The sequence below is a fragment of the Megascapheus bottae genome, chromosome 10 (genome assembly GCF_031878675.1).
Source record: "Megascapheus bottae isolate mThoBot1 chromosome 10, mThoBot2.hap1, whole genome shotgun sequence".
Taxonomy (NCBI): Eukaryota; Metazoa; Chordata; class Mammalia; order Rodentia; family Geomyidae; genus Megascapheus; species Megascapheus bottae.
In genome coordinates, this window is record NC_143518.1 from 55,602,904 (window position 1) to 55,621,928 (window position 19,025).

General features: G+C 51.7%; 1 protein-coding gene across 8 annotated transcripts in view; it reads right to left on the reverse strand.

Annotated features, from left to right (window-relative positions):
- Nucleotides 1-19,025, reverse strand: part of Nfasc (neurofascin) — a 155,636-nt gene that overhangs the window by 24,112 nt on the left and 112,499 nt on the right. For 3 of the 8 annotated variants that reach the window (XM_090341348.1, XM_090341351.1, XM_090341349.1), the window contains 14 exons: nt 16,581-16,724; nt 15,922-16,033; nt 15,449-15,615; nt 14,914-15,061; nt 13,707-13,831; nt 13,136-13,180; nt 11,843-11,944; nt 11,402-11,599; nt 10,363-10,433; nt 8,981-9,203; nt 7,079-7,194; nt 4,077-4,281; nt 3,099-3,221; nt 1,892-2,065 (listed from right to left, as the gene is read on the reverse strand). In XM_090341348.1, the coding sequence (XP_090197474.1) occupies nt 1,892-2,065; nt 3,099-3,221; nt 4,077-4,281; nt 7,079-7,194; nt 8,981-9,203; nt 10,363-10,433; nt 11,402-11,599; nt 11,843-11,944; nt 13,136-13,180; nt 13,707-13,831; nt 14,914-15,061; nt 15,449-15,615; nt 15,922-16,033; nt 16,581-16,724 (1,953 nt within the window). The remainder of the gene's footprint in view (nt 1-1,891; nt 2,066-3,098; nt 3,222-4,076; nt 4,282-7,078; nt 7,195-8,980; nt 9,204-10,362; nt 10,434-11,401; nt 11,600-11,842; nt 11,945-13,135; nt 13,181-13,706; nt 13,832-14,913; nt 15,062-15,448; nt 15,616-15,921; nt 16,034-16,580; nt 16,725-19,025) is intronic. The other 5 variants (XM_090341355.1, XM_090341354.1, XM_090341353.1 and 2 more) reach the window with 3 other exon arrangements.

Here is a 19,025-nt window from a genome sequence, read left to right on the forward strand (position 1 = left end):
TGGTGCCCCCCTGAGGATTTCAGCTGGTGTTCAGGGGTCACAGCCAACCTGCCCTAGAGCTTGGCAGTGTCCTACCTTCCTGCGTGGGCTCTGGAGAGCTTTGAGCACACTCTCTTTATAACCCCATTCCAGGATTACTCACCTACAAAGTGGCAGGAAGGGCGATTTGTCCCGGATACTAGGGCCCTGGTACCTTCTTCAAGGGTATGTTCTGCTCTGGCTGCATTGTTTGACCCTCTGAGATGCAGGAATTGAGGGTGTAAGTGTGGGTTAGGCAGGAGAATACCTGGCCTGATCAAAAGGCATCCTCATTAGAAGATGCTAAATAGTGTTGAGGAAGGTAAGAAGGCCATCTGTGGGGGTGTGTGTGTGTGTGTATTTAGTGGTCTCCTTTTTCCCTACCTACAGCTTGCAAAGCAGGGCCTTTGAAAAATTGCAGCTCTGAAGCCCCGAAGCCCCTGGCTTCTGCTGCTCCAATCTTTCTAATTGTCCTTTAGTGTACATTAAGAACCATGGGGTAAGGATCCATGTATTTCCCACAAATTCTTAAGAAGAAAAAGGTCTCTGTTCTCTTGTGCCTTGGGGTTGCAGAAGTTTCTGAGTAGTTGTCACTGGAACTGCATAATGGGGCTTTGTCTGTCATCTGGATTGGATGAGGAAGAGGCAGCCTGTATTTCTAACTCCATACAGAGCTATTGAGACAGTGCCATGGCCTGGCTCCGCCTCTGGTAACAGGCTCCAGCTGTCACATACCTAAAGACCCCCAGTGCTAATAAACTTTCTGAGGGCTCAGGGGTTAGAAGAGAACACCAGAAACTGAAGCTTGTTGTGTGACTCACTTCTGACTAACAGGAGCAGAGGGACACAGACATTATGGCCAGCCCTCAGCTTTTCCCCGGACCCTCTTTCCTGCCTTGGGGCGGAGCAGAAAGAAATGCAGGAGTGCTGAGGAAGCTGCACTGGGATCCTGGGCTAGGGTCACAGTGCTGGCAGGCTTAGCAGCCCCAGAGGGAGGCGTGTTGCTCTTCTGCAAGGAGAAGTGCTCAGGAGCCCCCGCTCAAGGTAGGGCCAGGCTGTGGGAACTTTGCCTTCTGGAAAAAGTGGTAAATATGGTAGCTTGGCATCACCTTTCTGTGGTGCTACACAGAAGGAGTCACTCCTCTGTCTGGCCAAGGCATTCCCTTCATCCATGCTAAGCATGCTATCAGATATTCTTGTGGTTATCTGTAGGTTGTGTGAACTTCCTTTGTAGCCCTTTGTTTCTGGCAATATTTGTCCTAGCACACTGAATATTCACGAAATGGCTATTGTATAGACTACTATACGTGGGTCCTCATCTTTTCACAGGGGCCTGTCAACATTGAGGGTTTTTTCCCTACTAGCATTCAATCCTCCAGCCAGGACATGTGCTGGTGGACCCCAAGTGCCCTCTAGTGGAGACCTGAGACAGGTGCAGCTCTACTCCCTTGACGACTTAAATCTGTTTACAAGTTCCCCTTCCTCTCCAGAGCCTGAAAACTCATCCACTTCAGGCTGCAAGGAGGAACCACATTCTATTCTCTACTGGATGGGAGCAAGCAGACCCCTCCTGTGCACTCTCAGTAACATTCCTGCCTCCTTCAACAGGAAACAGTTGAATTCTTTGGAGTTCATTAGCACATTTATTTATAACTCATGATTTCTTTCTTATTTCTCTACTAGAAGGAAAGAGGGTTGGTGTCAAACAGTTCAGCAAATTAAGGCAAAGTAAGGACTCAGGTCTGACTATCTAAGGACATCTAAGTTTTCCAGCAGCCATTTGTCTCCTACCAGAGACTTGAAGCCCAGCCCCCTATGTTTCTCTAGGTATCTGAACTGGTTGGGGTCTTTCACCCCACTGTCAGGGACCTACCTTCATTTGGAGGTGCTGGAGACTCTTCTGTGACGGCTTCCCCAGAGCCCACCTGCGTCCTGGCGCTCAGGGTAAACCGATAACGGGACACAGGGTCCGCCCTCTGCATCGAGAACTTGGTCTGATTGGGTGAAAAGTTCTCCACCATCTGCTTCCCCACTTTGGTTCCATTAACTGCGGGGAGAAAGGCAGCGAGTGGGAATTTTGGACTCTTGTGTTGGACTTGTAGCCGGAAAGACCCCTCTCTCCTGATTTCTAGAGAGGAAACCGGTGGCCCCTGGCTGGTGTTGTTCAAGGGGTATGGCAAAGACAGAACACTGGGCAAAACTTCATGCTCTAGAAGTTCTTTACCCCACCCACTGTCTCTAGCTCACTGCAGTCCTGTAGTTGATTCTGAAAGATTTAGTTTAAGATTCCTGAGCCCTTCAGCAAGGACAAAGCTCTCGCATTCTTCTCTGATGGTAACTGACTCCTTTGTGAGATACTGGTCCAGAGCCTTTCTAAAAGGGAGTGTGGCTAGTGAAATTGTTAACAAGATCCGGAGCCCCATGTTTTTCACTGAGGTACAGCATTGCCCACACTGGAAGACTTAAAGCCCCTGAATGGTGAGGCTCTCCTGATCACATCCCTGATTGGGTTGCTCCAGATTTCTTGGCTGACCCATGTATGGCCATCTTATATCAAATCACACTTTCTCAAGGTGTCTGTGGGTGCCTGAGCATGCACTGTCTGCCTGGGTGAGGACATGAAGAAGCTGAAGTTAGGATATCCGCGAGTCATTAGACCAGAATTCTTTATTTGTCCCAGCTGTCACCTGAGATGTTCCCTTTAAACAGGGCTGAATGGGGACGGCAGGAATTTTTGCTTCACCTATATCCTGTCACTCTTAGAGGGACCTTTCCTTAGCCTCTCCATTCTTCCACTAAGCCCTGTGCACCTCAGACTTTACCTCAATTTCTTAGAGGAAAAGGAATTTCTTTTCTGCCATGGGCCATTTGGATATTGGAAACATTTATTGGCCATGCAAAAGTTATTCACACAGACAGATGGGCCTCAGGCAGCTGAGGAGACACAGGTGTCTGTCCTGCCATGTACCAAATGACAGAGGACCAGATGTTTCCAACCCCACAGGAACAATGGGGATCTCAGAATGGGATCTAATACCCCCCCTCCAAGATTCCTTGATGAACGTAAAGGCGGGACATACAGGCCACATATTTGAGGACGTATCCAATCAGGATCCCATTGGGGTGCTCCGGGTGGTCCCATTCCAGGTTGATTGTCTCCAGGTTGGGCTGCCGGACTCGGAAACGCCTGGGGGCACTGGGTACTTGGGGAAGGAGGAGAGGGCAGGGGAGGGGGGAGAGATGGGGAGGGTGAGGGGAAGACAAGAAACAAAGCACAGGCATGAAGGCATTGACCTTGGGCAACCCCTGTGCTGGATAGCTGCTCAACCAGACCTCAGGAGAAACAGGAGCACAGCACGCAGAGCCGCTGCCTGTTCAAACTCTGCCCTGCACTCGGCACACATCAAGACTACAATCCTGCAAGGAATCCCTGCAAACCGGGCAGAGCCATTTCCAGAGTCCGTCCCAGGAAGGGAGCCTATCATATGTTGGTTATAGCCCAGTCTCGGCTAAGGTCTTTTTAACTAAAAAACAATGTAGGGAGGAAAACAACAGAACTTAGGAGAAAAGGATGGGGGAAATAAAAGTTAAGAAGGAAGGAAGGCAGACAGAAGGCAAAGCCAACGAGAAGTAGACAAAAGAGGCCTGGCAAGAACATGGAGCAGCAGCAGGTTCTTCACAGGCGTCTGGATGTCAGCACTAGGAGGCCAGGAAGTGCAGGAGGGAGGGGTGGCACTGCACCCCTCTGCAGACCCCAGGTGCACAGGGGGCTCTTCCACCAGTACGTCTTGAGGCTGTGGATCCACAAGTCTTCCAGGGGGTTCCATTCATGAGCTGCCTTCGGTCTCACACACCAGGCTCCCATCTGGGCAGGTTGCCTTGGCGATGGACGCTCTGTGGGATGGCGGAGCTGATCAGCCCGTAGCTCATCAACTTCTTGAGGCCATGTAGACGTCACCTTGCGCCATCTGTGCTGAGGACGGCTGGAGCTGCTCCGTGCCTTCCAGTGTACGCTCCCCTGGTCCTGCCCACCCCAAAGTGCTGCAGGCCAGACCTACCTCCTTCTGGAGTGGTGAACTCCTTGGTTTCGCTGCGAGGCCCATCGCCTCTCCCATTGACCACGACCATCTCCAGCTTGTAGTTACTATAGGGGAAGAGGCGGGACACCACCCCTCGATTGCGGTCACTGGAGAAGCTGGCTTGCTGTCTCTTCTGAGATACCCACAGGTTCTTCAGCAAGCTGCTGTCCCTCCAGTAGTAGGCCTTTGGGACAGAGGCAGGCTGGTGAGGGCGGGGCAGCAGGCAGGGTTAGTGGTTAGTGGTGGAAGCAGTCATGGTTCTTCCTTTGCTCGCTTAGCCTCAGTCCCACTTAGGGCTGGGGAAGCAGCCTTAGGCCTCTCCATCCAAGAACCACCAGAGCTCAGGAATCTATGTGGAACAATGAGTTGGCTGTTGGTTCACTTGTTTTCTGAGCCACGTCACCTCTTTGGAAATGGGTGATTGGCCCACCATGAGACTGAAGTCCAAGCTGGGGAATACAACTCAGGGAGCCCATGCCAGACTCCAAACAGGAGCCAGGGATCCTGGCAGGAAGAGCTGTGCTCTGTGCTCCGAGATCACACCACCTTGAGCTGGATTAGTAAGGTTTAATGGAGGCGGGCAGGCGTTGACAAGCAGCAGGTTACAAGTCTGAATGTGAGCAAAGGTCCACTGAATCCTTTGAAGACAAACAGTTTCTTTTCATATTGCTGGAGACTTGTAGAGATGAGCAGGCATACGGGTAAGACCATCTGGGTCAGCGGGGGCGGGGAGGACTGTGTGGTGGCAGAGCTGGGGTGGGACTGGATGGTCGTGGAGTGAAGTAGTGTCACAGGGCGCGGCGAGGGTTGGATTAGCAGTGGATAAGAAGCTTCAGGTCAGCCCACGGCAGCAGTGCCACCAAGATGCCCATAGTAAAAAAAAAGTCGAGGCTTAAGGGGTGCTTTTAGCCAGAAAAGTCTGTAGGTGTGCAGATCAAGGGCACAAGTGAAGTGCCAGAGAGGAGCCCCTGGGGGTGCACACAGCACTTCACTCTTCCCTGCTTGCCAAGTTCATTTCCCCAGAAAAGACTGTCCCCCAGCTGCCCATCAGCCTAAGTGATTTGTTAATTGAGTCAAAGCCTTCAAATATCACCACGTAGTCTACTCTGGCCTTAAACTTCTGATCATCCTGCCTCAACCTCTGCAGGAGTGCTGGACTACAGGCATGTACCAGCATGCTTATGGGCCAACACTTGGTGCCCTCTGAGGCCACATAAGCAGTGATAACCTCCCGTTGCAGCTTCTCTCACCTCCCAGCCTACCTGGTCATGGTCTGACCTGAGGGAGGGTCTCCCTGGACTTTCCTTTCTCCCATCTCTATTCAGCCTCGAAGGACAGAGGCCTGGGCAGAAAGTGCTCCTAGCACACAGCACTAGGAAAAGCTGGGGCCTTGGTAATCCGTGTGCTGAGTTGGCTGTGAGGACAGGGAGAGCGCTCACACCATTTGGAGGCTTGGCCTGGTAAGGAGGCTCTCCAAAACCAGGCCGCAGGGCCCAACAGTCCAGCAGGGACATTGGGGAAATGAGCAGAGTGCCTTAACACTTTCACAGGAAGATCCATATGCGTCTACCCTCACCTGCATGACACATATGTGCGTGTGAGATCAACTCAGCCCACCACAGGGGCTGCAAGGTTCATCTGGGGCTGGGGATGTGGTCTTACAGGACCACATTGAGGACAGGGGTCCTGCAGGATTAAAATGGAGCCTAACATCTAGTGACGTCATGGCTACCTCACACCACCTCACAGACAGGCTCTGGTAAGCACATACCTACTGTGTGGCCAGCCATATAAATGTCCAGAAATACAATTATACGCTTGGGTAGCACCTGACAATAAGAAACAAGCATGACTGGCTTGTGCATTTTTTTTTTTCCAGTCCTGGGCTTGAGCTCAGGGCCTGAGCACTGTCCTTGGACTTTCTCAAGGCTAGAGCTCTACCACTTGAGCCTCAGCACCACTTCTGGCTTTTTTCTATGTATGTGGTGCCGAGGAATCGAACCCGGGTCTTCATGCATGCTAGGCAAGCACTTTAACCACTAGGCCAAACTCCCGGCCGGCTTGTGCATTTTCTATGCTGTCCTCGCTGCCATTATTTTGTACTTTTTAGACACGGCTGAATACCATGGTGTACTGCTGAACAGCCTCACACAACCTGTGTTTTCTGTTTCTCTGGTTTTTCTTTTCCTCCTCCTAATCTGGTGATGCTGGATTTCAACTCGGGGCCTTGCACTTGCTAGGCAAATGTTCTACCACTTGAGCCAGGACTCCTGCCCCTTTTTGTTTTAGCTTCTTTTTTTTAATTTTTTGCCAGTCCTGGACTTGAGCTCATGGCCTGAGCACTGTCCTTGGACTTTCTCAAGGCTAGAGCTCTACCACTTGAGCCTCAGCACCACTTCCGGCTTTTTTCTATATATGTGGTACCGAGGAATCGAACCCGGGTCTTCATGCATGCTAGGCAAGCACTTTAACCACTAGGCCAAACTCCCGGCCCCTGTTTTAGCTTCTTTTTCAGACAGGATCTCACTTTTTGCCTCTGGCCAGTTGTTGGCCCATCATCCAACTACTTCTGCCTCCCAAGCAGCTAGGATTACAGGTGTGTGCCACCATACCAAGCCCCTTTGGTTTGGCACCTCTTGATTACATGAAGAGGCCATACTAAGTGATTCTGTGTACTAAGTCTGTGTAAGGATGTTATGACATTCAAGCAATGATAAAAATTGCCCACCGACTCATTTCTTAGGCCAAATATACCTGGTTAAAGGAGATATGGCTGTATATAATATATATGTATGTACGTATGTATACATACATACATATTTGGGGGTGTTTTTGAACTGTTCATCTTAGACATCATCATAAAGTCAACCCTGGATCCAACAAATATTTCTATGACCCCTTCCAAACGCCCAAGCTGGCGTCCGCTGCCCCTGAGCCCTGGTTAGCAAGCTGGGAAGTTAGGGTGGGAGGCGTTTCCTCACTCGGTACTCTCTGAGTTGGCCCTGGACCGTGTCGGAGTAGACGCGGTTCCACTGAAGGCTGATGGCTGTGCTGTTCATGACTCGGATTTTAACTTCGGTGGGCGCAGCCCTGGGATCTGTAATGCGTTGGGACAGAGAGCAGGTTACACAGGGAAGGCTGGCCCTTACACTTGAAGGTCCCCTTTGACTTGTTCTCTGCTAGTCTGTACTCTCCCTCAATGACACTAAGCACCCAAGGAGGGCAGGGGCCGTGTCTCCTCCACAAAACTATCTTTGGAGGAATAGCGGAAGGCTTTGCATGAAAAGGTGGCAGTTCAGGTGAGAGGGACTCTGCCCGCACATCTAGGGGCAAGTATTTGTAATATCCAGGCTCATCTGCTCTTCCATTCCATTCTCCACCCTCCTGTGACCTGGAAGGCTGCTCTGCCTGCTGGGTATCCTTGTCCTCAAGCCTCCAGATGTGTTTGGCCAACATGAGGTCCCGGGTGGGGGGCGTGGGGGGGCAGGAAGGGTGCGAACTTCATCTCTGCTAGTTTACAGGCTGATGGCATTCATTCTTCTGCCCAGGGCCAAAGCCTCTGTCTTCACAGGTGACTAGCTATCCTCCTGTACCTCAAGGCTCAGAGAGGCCTCATGCTGTTGCTAGCCTTCGAGAAGTTTCCTGAACCTTGCTGTCTGTCCTCTAACACTGTCTGCCCATTACTAGCAGTTCCCTTTGAGTGTTTATGCTTTCTGCCAGTGGGAAGCACTCCCCACAGATGAGGGCTGCCTAACTTGATCTAGAAAGGGAATCTGACCCTATGCTTCCCTGGCAAAGGCCAATCCCTCCTTCTGCATGACCCTTGGTCTCTCCTCACATCTCTGCTGTGCTATGGAAGCCAAGCTGCACATTTCCTCCAGTACAGCAGAGCACGGTAGCTGGATACAATGGGAACTGTGGGTGATCTGGAACACCCCAGCCAGACCTGCCCATCCAGCAGTCCTTGCTGAACTCCTGTGGGGAAATGTCTGCCACCATGGAGTAAGGGGGGGTGAGGTCCCACTCACAACCACTTCCGGGGCTCAATGCTCACTTAAGGGACCACAGTCTTGCTCTGCATCCAATACTTTCCCTGAGTCTACTCCTCCTCAAGATTCTCCCTCCCTTCTGCGTATCCCATCCACTCACCATTCCTTCTTGGATCAGACACTGACACCAAAGGGCACCTGGGTGGGGGCCAGGCAGAACTCCACTGATCCTCTGTGTTGCTCAAGAGCCTGTGGGGCTCATGTGCTGGGCACAGAGGCCACACCCTGGGGTAGCCAGGCACACACTTCTGCAGCTGTGTCTGAAATCTTGATCTGCCCAGAGCCAGCCTTGAAAGAACTTTCCTTGCTATGCTCAAGAGGGTGGAAGCAGCACTGGGAGTGCTGGCCTAGAACATTCAGGTCTGGCACCTCACCCCTTCTCCCTACCTGTGGAGGAAGCCGGACCTGTGCCCCCTAATTCTTGGACCATCTGCCTATCGATCTTTGGGGTCGTGGTCCTGAAGTCTTTCTTGGTGCTAGTATGGCTTTGGCATGAAAGCAATCTGGCTGGGGATCCACAGACCTGGTCTTTGTTTTCAAGTTTTACACTTGCTATTACACAGTCATGCAAGAACTTTCACTACAGGGCCTCAGTTGTCACATCTGTAAAGTGGGGGCACTGGGTCAAGTGGTGACATTCCTAACTGGTGTTCAGGGGATAGCAATTCCAGGGGTGCTTTCGGGTGCAGAGTGTTCTAAGTCAGTCTACAGCATAGCCGGCCTTCCTAGGGGCCAGTGACATGTGCCCCCCTCGCCCTGTCACCGCCATGGCCCTGTGACGGTGGCCTGGTGCTAAAGGTGCTGCTGGGGAGGAGAGAATGGACAGGTACTCACAATCTTCTCCTGAGTACCCGATCACAGTGTCCGGCTCAGGGCCCTTCCCAAAGTCGTTTTCCGCCTGGACCCGGATCTCATAGGGCACATAGACAGGAGTCTGCCCCACCACATAGCGGGAGCCCCACACCGTGACATTGTTCCACGTGTCTCGAGTCTCCCTCCGCCGCCACTTGACGATGTAGCGCAGGTTAGGGCCAAAGGCGGAGGTGGCATTCATGGGCTGGGTAGGCAGAGACAGACAGACAGACAGACAGGCAGGGTGGAGAGGGTATAGGTGAGGCACCACCATAGCTTGCCCTGTGCCAAGCATCCTGCCTGGGTCTCCTAACACGGTCTTTGTAGGTTAGGAAGAGCCTACCCCCTCTTCCACGTCCTCCAAGAGCCCCGCGTCCAGGGAAGTCTGCAGGATGTAGGTCTCCTGGCAGAAGTTAACCTGAGATGCAGTCACCAGCTACATGTACCTCAGTGCTCAGGAAGTAGCAGTAACCGTCAACAGAACCCCTTCCTAGAAGGAGCATGGAGGAAACAAGACAGACAACACTGTCTTCTCCAGAGTCCACAAGGGCTGGGGGCTAGGTCTAAGCACATCTTGCCTCCCACTGATGAGCTCAAGCTTTTGGAACTGACTTCTCCAATCTTGTCCTTCAAATCTTGTTTCTCCAAATCTTGTCCTTCCCAACAGATCAGCGTTCTAGGTGGAGTTCTGTCTCTCTGTTCTCTAAAGGACTTAGTCAGGAATTGGGTACCTAGAGCCTGCAGGGCAGAGCAGAACAGGTGTCCTGCACCTGCGCTCAGCCCAGAGCTACTGAAGACTCATCCTTGGAGCCACAGGGATGACTGTGATTTAAGCACCACGTCCTCTGCATCCACTACCTGTGGTGGAGCTCAGAAATACTGAGTTCAATAACCATCTCTGCATGCCTCAGGCTTAGAAGGGAACATATGCCAATTTGGGTTAAGAAAATACAGCCACTGAGCCAATCCTGAGCTGGGAGGAGCTTTTCAAGTTACTTAGTCCACTCTGACTAAAGGATGCTCCTGGGATGAGTTCCCCAGCACACACCAGAGCCTCAGCTGTGTTGTGCCCAGATCTTTCCTACAGTCTAACCAGAGTCTTTCCTTCAAAGGAAGTCCTTCTACTTTGCCAGCATTCTCTCTGATTTTGCTAAGCTGGGGTCTATGGAACTTGGTCGCTTTCTTTCCCTGTCTCTGATCTGAAGCCCTGCTCCTAGACACTTGTTCTGCTTGTCTCTTCCATGCTCCAAACACAGATGACCTTTGTTCCCAGAGAACCAGCTAGATGGTCTGAAGCAGGGGAATAGAGAGGGTCCCAGACCCACGCTGCCACGTAAGCAGGCCCATTGAGGGCTGACGCCTACCGTCCACGTGATCTCCATGTTGTTCTTTCTGGTCCCCTCTCCCTTCACATCGCCAGGATTGGACTCAGGGGCTGGAATCAAAACAGACACCAAGCTCAAGTCCAAGCTGAGCCTAGCCAGGACCTGGTAAGCAACTCATCTTCCTTCTGCCTAGCTGTCCCTTCAATGCTCTGGCTTTTTTCAGCTTCTGTATACACCAGAACTCACTCTGTGCAAGATACATCTCTTTAGCTAAAAGCAAATCCCCCCAAAGCAGAGCTAACTTCTTTTAAATTTTAATCCCTTGCCAGATAGCATTTATCACAAGGCCTTCCACACTGTAGGTGGCCAATAAGCCAATCAAGGCAGATTTTCTCCCTCAGGGATCACCCACTAAATATGTTTCATACCACGTAGGTTTATCTCTGGCATTTATGGTTTTAGGGCGTGTTTCTATCCTCTACGAGCTGGTGAAAGTACAGAATCTAAACACCACCCAAGTAAGTTAAGAAAAGGAATCTGAAATAACACCAGATTATATAATTCTGCTACACATCTTAACCATAGCATCCCCCTTTAAAGAGATACTAAGCAATCATTAATAATAAAAATGAAGTTAATGCTGGTGTCTCACACCCTATAATCCTAGCTATTCAGTAGGCTGAGATCTGAGGATCATGGTTCAAAGTCTGCCGAGGCAGTAAAGTCCATGAGACTCTTATCTCCAATTAACCACCAGAAAACCAGAGTAGAGCTGGGGTTCAGAGTGGTAGAGCACCAGCCATGAGCAAAAAGAGGTTGGAGATAGTACCCATGCCCTGAGTTCAAGCCCTGAAACAGACAATATTTGCTGTGTGCTTACTATATACCAGCTGTCATGCGAGCACCTGACAGCGGCCTCCCAACATCCCTTAGATACAGGGACTGTCACTCTGCTTCAAAGATGAGAGAACTGAGCTTGGGGGAAGTGACCTAACTGCTTACGGCTGGGAATTGGAGGAGCTCATTTGAACTTGGGGCTCCTGCTTCCAGGAGTTTTGCGGGGAGCTCAAGGACTCACGTGCTCCACTGGTTCGGTAGCGTTCAGACGGGAGGCTGGGGTGACTGCTCCCCACCTCGTTGACAGCAATGACCCGGAACTGATAGTTGACATATGGGGACAGCTGGAGGACAGCTGAGTTGACACTGCCTGGGAACTTGGAATGGTCATGCCAGACCCCTGGCTGGAACTGGTCCTCTTCAAACTGGACGACGTAGTCTGCATGGGCAAAGACAGAGTGGTTTCAGAACCCAGGATAACAATCTTTTTGGCTTCTGTTCTTTCCATTCTCCTAGGGAGAGTGGTACACAGAATATTCTTTCAAGCACACAGAAGGGAGCCAAGGCCTCTGTGCACACACCGAGTAGGGCAGAGGGGGAGCAGATGCCAGAGAAGGCCCTGGGGAACACACCATCATCAGCCCTCTTTTCTGGGCTTTGCTGCCCAGGGCCATGAGCTGACCTGTGATGGGGCTGTTGTTGTCATCTCCTGGGATCCACGTCAGCCTCACACTCCTCTCAGCCAGGTCAGTGAGCTCCAGGTCCCGGGGTCGGTCTGGCCGTCCTGGCAACAAAGGGAGGGGGAGAAGACACCACATAGGACTTGTGAGTTAAGGCTGCAGCCCCAGGCAGGTCTCCATGGCCATGTAAGCTGAATCCAGTGCTAGCACAGGAACCCTCTCTACCCCGCTTCCCCGGTAAGAAAGAACAAAGAGACTCCAATTTCTATCCTACTCCTAAGAATATCTCAGACTCTGGGAAATAGAGGGTCACACAGGCCATGCAGAAAACTGGGGGCAACACATCCTGCTTCTTCAGGATGCGTATCTGGGAAAAGGCTGTGTTTTTCTACAAGAGCCCCATTCACATTTAGACAAGCTGATGTCGTGTGACTTCATCTCATTGACTCATGATACTTATTCTCCACTGTATATGGAGCTCAGAGGGGCCCAGAGCCCAGGAAGGGAGTGCAGGGTTGAAGAAAACATCCAGGTCAGGAAAATAACATGGCCACAAAGCAAGAATCTCAGGCCAGGGAGGTTAAGGACACTTAGTGTAGGAGGTTCGGTGATGGCTGAGGGATAGAGGGACGGGCAGGCCTCCACACAGGGCTGAGGGCAGCACCCAGATCAGATCAGGGGATCTGATCTCCCGGGGTAGTTTTCATAAGAGTGCCATCCTGGTTTGGGGAAGAGAGCTGTCAGCCACTCACTGGTATTGGTGGTGGTGGGGGGGGGGGTGGACATCATTTTGTTCCCACCTTGGCTCCCTGCACCAGCTATTTCCATATTTCAGCTGGTTACTGGAAGAGTTTAGAGGCTGGGTCCTGAGAGCTTTCAGTTTGCATACATGCATGTGTATGTGTGTAGGCTGTAATGGATATTCAGCAGCAGGTACAGGAGTACTGCAAAGTGATGGGCCTGTAGATAGTCTATGGGGAACAGGCTTTTGTGACACTTCTGAGGCCAAGCTGGGGAGAGCAGGCCACCCTCAGGAGAGGTGAACATGGTGGAGGTGAGAGAAGGGTGAAACTTGGCAGCTAAAGACTTCCACGCTCAGCCCGGAGCAGGACTGTGGTATGGCTTGGAAGGATGAGTGGGTGAGGGCACTGAGGGGGTCATGTGTGGTGGGAAACGGAGTATTGCCCAGGAGCCTGTAGAGTGCAATTCTTTCCCACGGTACATTCCTCTTTGAGACTCAACCCCTGGGTGCCCGGAGAGGGCATTGGCCAGGGCCCGTTATTAGTAGGAATTACCTTTGGGCAGAGCAGCCAAACGGTTAGTTGGAGTGGCTTGATCAGCTGCAAAGGTAAGATGGGTTATCCAGGTTAGCAGGTTAGCAGGGTTAAAGGTCTTCTGGAAGCACAGGAATAGGGAGCTGGGGTGTTCCAGATACAGCCGTACCCTCCCCACTCCAGCCAGCCCCCCACCCTCCCAGGGGACACCTGTGATTCCTCCAGAGCTGGGGGAAAGCACAGATACAAACTTGGGGCCCAGCTTTATGGCTAGGTTGTTTTAGTTGGCTTAGTGGTGAGGAGTTAGCTAGAGGCCATTACCCAGGATCCCCACCCCTTCCACTTTCTCTCTTTCCTTCCAGTTCAGCTGGGATTCTGGGGAGTCAGAGGTCCCAGTTAGGAAAATATAACCCCAAACTGCCCTTGTTTCAAGAACGGCAGCTCTTCACCCCGAGATCCCGAGGTGAAAGACCCCTGTGCCTGACTCTTCACTGCTGACCTCACCCTGGGGTCCGATCAGCCCACGACTACTCTGACTGCTGGAGGGTGGGGACAGGAAGGGTGCTCGTGTGGCCCAGGTGATGGAAGTTACCTAACACAGTCAGATGGGCCTTGGCCAGGTCTTGGTCCAGCTCAGTGCTGGCAACACATGTGTAACTGCCCTGGTCCCGCTCTGCCACACCAAAGATGGTCAGGGAGTCCTCTTCCTTCTTCATCCTGCAAGGCAGAGCATGGGTTGCCAGGAAGGCAGGGAGGGCACTGCTTTCTCCCCGTGGTGGGTTGGTAGGAAGGCAGAGGGAAGCAGCAGGGTCTAGCTTCAGAGCCACAGGGATGGAAAAACCACGCGGGTGAGAGGAAAGGTCTCTCTGTGGCTACTAGGATCAGTCAGTTCAGAGGAAGGGAAAGGGGTAGAGCTAGCGTGGCACTCCAATTCTATCCTGTAGCTGTCCTTAGGCCTTTCTGGTGCTGTGTACTTCTCCCAATTTAGGGCGCCCTTCAGCTCATTACACAGATTGGTAGCATCCTCTTTCCCACTTTGCTTTGTCTATCCTTAGCCTACACTTGTCTCCTCCTGTGCCCCTGGTGTCCTCTGAACTGCCTAGGAGAAGGTGTCCTACAGCAGTCCAGGACTGTAAAGCTGTCAGCACAACGAGGGTGCAGTCAGCAGAAAGCCAGATGTGGCAGGAAATGGCTCACATCACCCTCACCCTGACATCACCCACACTCCAGACAGAAGATAAACAACCAAGGGAGCACTGGGGAGGGAGGCTGGGGTCAGCAGATCTCAACCCTGACTGCACATTAGGAAACCCAAGGGATCCACAAACACCAGCAGCACCTGAGTCCTCTCCCTAACCCAGTGACCTCATGACTGGAGTGACAGAGGCACAGGGAGGCTGGAGTGAAAGCAGCCAGGAGCACGGACAGTGGGGAACTGGGCACTGGGGTGGGTGTGGTGGCTGGGCAACCCCACCCTCTACTGGAGAAGAGAAGCACTACCAGCAGGGTTGCAAGAATGGAGGCTAGGAGGCAGTAGAAGTGGAAGAAAAAGAGCAGGAAGGGGCCAAAAGAAAAGAGAGGAGTGGGAAAGAGAAAAAGGTGGGGGGGGGTGGATGAGGGGGGCAGAGGTGAAGAGTAGAGCAGTTAGGAGAAGAGTATGGAGATGTGGACTTTGGGAAGGGGGAGTTGTGAAGGCCATCGCCCCTTCTCAGTAGCTGCTGTGGTGACATGCAGGACACTAAGCACAAGAGTAAATACCCTTCAAACCAGCATCAGGAGTGGGGAGAGAGAACAGAAACCTGTTTCCAATATACAGCGGCTCATCGTCCTTCAGCCAGGAGACCGTGAGCTTCAGGGAGGGGTCGTGTTTCACCCGACATTCCAGCTGCACCGTGGTCCCCGTTTTGGCAACTTGGTCCTCAGGCATCCTGAAGATCCTCGTGGGGTCTGTGGAAAGTACAGAGAGCTCACCATTTGTTCTCTGCTCGCCATCGCCTCATGGCAATACAGTGCCACATTTCTGAGGCTCTGAACCAGCCAGGAAAGGCAGCAGACGTAGAATGCAGGTGTAAGAATAAAGGGAGGTTCCTCTATGGGTAAATTACCCAGACCCTATCCCCCAACTCTCTCTCTATTGCTTGGGAGTATACAGTGTGGCTTCTGGCTTGGTGGTGCAGAGCTAGTTCCCTTCCTTATACTCTTTGGACCAGGCTGGGTAAGATGCTGTTAAGATCCTACCTTGGGGTTCCCTGGCCTGGTTCAGTTGGCAGTCCCAGGGGGAGGCACATCCAACATTTCAGAGTATTGATCGTGGATAACTGTGAGCACCCTTACCTTTGACCTCCAGGCGAACCTGGTTTTCAGCTTTGCCCAGGATGTTGGTGGCAACGCATGTGTAGATGCCCTGGTCTTCTTTGCGGATCATCTTAATTTCCAGGCTGCCATTCTCATAGACGTGGTAGTTGCCACCATCCAGGTTGCTTCCTTGCCCATTCTTAAACCTCACAACAGAGCAGCAGAACACAGCAGACTGAGAAAGGCCCACCCAAGGAGAGCATAGTAACCCACCAACACGAGACACACAGCGGGAGCAGTGGAAGGAGCCCTGGGCTAGGTCTCCTACCACTATGGGACCCTGAAAACTCTCAGCCCTTCTCTAAGTCTATAAATAAGGGGGGTTTCCTCAAAAGACCTGATTTGGAACTTTATACAAACAAGTTGCTAGATGGTTCTTATGGGACATGTGGAAATCCAAAAGCTGAGATAGATGACCCCTGCTGGAGGGGACCTGGCCTCCTGGGACTTACCATCGGAGTGTGGGGATGGGGGATCCAAAGAAAGGGCAGTCCAGTCGAGTCCGATTATAAAGGATCACCCTAATGAGCTGGTTCCGTGGTGATAGCATCCGAGGTGGCACATCTGAAATTCCCAGAAACCTGACTTCAGACATGGAGTCTAATTCTTCCCTTTTTTCTCTGTGGTCCTTTCCTGACAGCTGTTTTCCAAGCACCTGCCTTCCTTCTAGAAGCCTTTGCCTACCATGTACCTCCTTTTGTAAGGCTCTCCCCAAATTACTCAACAAGTTCTGAGGCTGCCCCTCCATCCCTGAGGCATCTGATAGCCCACACCTTCTCCCTTCTACCCAGGACTGTTTTCAGCCTGAGACCCAAGGGGCACCTGGAGAGTCAACCTGAACTCCTTCAAGAGAGGACACCCGCTCTCCCTCCTTAGGGGAGGGGGAACTGGGGACTCAGACCTCTCTTGTGGAGTTAACTCTGCTCCTCTGGCTCTGTGGGGTTCTAGATCTTCAGCCTTCTTACAAACTTTCAGTCTCCACATTCCATTTCCCTCTCCAGCCACTCTCTTCCCCTGCCTGGTCTAGCCAAATGCCAGAGGCAAAAAGAGCACAGCCTAGGGAGGCTTGCCATGGGTGAGCTGACGGAGGTGGTGGCACGGGTGTACTCACCCAGCACACTGACAAAGGCGTTGGCCAGCAGGTAGCCGTGCTCGTTGGAGGTGTTGCACTGGTACACGGCCCTGCTGCTGATCTGCGTGTCCCGGAAGATGATGGTGTCGCCAGCCACCTCGCGGTTTGGGTTGGGTGGTGCCGCTATGGATAAGAAAGAGAGATGCTCCTCGTGAGAGCTGGCCAGGGCGATGGGCACTGAGTGCTCTCATGATGGGTACTCGTGACTCTGAGTGCTGAGGTAGTGACATCACTGAGTGAGGACCAGCAGGCCTGGCTTCTGGACCTCGCAGTGCTAAGCCACATGATCTTGGTCTTCCTGGAGTTTCTCAATTCACCTGGGGAAGTACAAGTCCCTGTTCAATGCAAACAACAAGTGGGCAGCTGAGCTTGAGGATATGGGCTCTGGAAACAAGACTCTAACCCCATTTCTTTCCTGAGCTACAGGACAGAATAACATCCCCCTCATGGAGGTTTTGTGATGATAACCCGAGTCTCTGTCCATGTGACTAGCAGAAGGCACAGCAATACAGGTTGTTATCAGTGTCATGGACATGAACCTGAACATGCCTTGAAAGGATAAAGCAATGCACCAGTGGCTGGAGCAGAGCCTTCTCCACATGCGCAGAGTTAAACCCACAATCCAATGCCAGCTGCCACCTGTGTCCTGCTCCACCAAGTCCCAGGTGTCTCCCCAAGAAATGAATCCTACAGAGAGAGAGAGGCCATTCCCACTCACAGCCCTCGGGAACTGCTGGATTGGGGTGTAGAGAGCAGAGGATGGGGTCTATAGGGGTCTTGGCCCTGTCCTCACATCCCTCTGGGATCCAGGGCAAATCAGCTATCTTCCTGGGCCTGATTTCCTTCATCTGTCGCATCACTCCCATCTTCTCCCCACTCCAACAGACAATAAGAGAATAATAATATAAAAATAGAGATATAAAAATAGAAATTGCTTTTCCCCCTAAAAGCATAAAGAATGGCTACGTTTTTCATCTTTACCCACTGGGGATTTCTGAGCTCAAAGCAGATGCTTTGGCCAGCAGGGGCCTTCAACTCAGTCAGAATCACTCAGACCTCCAAGAAAAGTAGGACAAAGGAGAAAGCAGGAGTCTGGCCGGAGGGTGCCAGACCACAGACTATGAGTTAGAGCCTAGACCCAGGCAGTCAGCAGAAGGTAAATGAAAATGTAGTCAAAATCCTTATCCTGTCCTCTGGGACCCACTCAGCAAAAGGCATAGAGGAAGGCAGTGCCAGCAACTTGAACATGCCCTGGCTGAAAAGTCAACTTTCCTGCCAGTCACTTCCTCTCGATGCTCCCTGGAGAGGGGGAAAGGTGACTCTCTAGGGCCAGGGCGATGCTACCAGCCCCGACTGCATCTAGAACAGCCCCCCCCCCCCCGAGTCACAGGCTCAGTACTGGCAGATACTGGCAGGTACACGTGGCTACTGTCTCAGCAACTTTAGCTTTCCTGCTTCCCAGAAATGGGGGTGAGTGGGGGAAGGTATCTTGAGCAACACTGCACCCATTGGAGCCTGTGTCCTCCCCTGCTGTGTTTGAGATGGAAGAGCCGATGAGTACAGTGCCCAACACAGTGCCAGACCCACAATGGACATCTAAGAAGGTGTGTGCTCACTCCCCCTACCCCCATACCTGTCTCATCTCTCCACCTGCTTCTATAAAATGCCACCTTTAAGCTGTCTTTGGACTTTTCCGTAGACATTTCCCCCTCATTTGGTTGATATTATTGTTTATATTTCCTCTAGTTCCTCAGAGAAAGTAATGACTGAATGTGTGTGTATGTGTGTGTACGTGTGTGCGAATTTGAATTCAGGGCCAAATGCTGTTGTGTGCGAATTTGAATTCAGGGCCAAATGCTGTTGCTTGACTTTTTTGCTCAGGGCTGGTGTTCTATCACTTGAGCCACACCTCCATGTCTAGACTCCTTTTCAAAATCTGGACTGGCTTCAAACTGTGATTCTCAGGTCTCAGCCTTCTGAATACATAGGATTATAGGCATGAGCCACAGGCCCTTGGCTATGGCTGGGCTTTCAAATAAGCAATGTAACTGAACAGAAAAGGATTTGAAAACTTGACCAAGACCACCAGGCCTTAGGCGTCCTTTATTCTATCCATCCAGGGATTAACTGCACCTATATATCCCTCTGGGGAAGTTATTCCTCATGTCTAACCATAACCTTTCATATTGCCACTTACCCCTGCCTTATTTGGCAATGACAATGGGCTGCTTTCTATGCCCCAGCTGTCACTCAGAGCCCAAACTTCAGAGACATAGCTGTAGTGACCAGATTCTAAACTTGACTGTTGTTAAGGAGCAGAAAACAAAGATTTAAGAAAAACCCAAGGGAGCAAAAACATCCTAGACAAGTAGCAGAAGCACCGAGCACCAGGCCTCCTGACTTCCGGTTTTATCTCATGCAAAG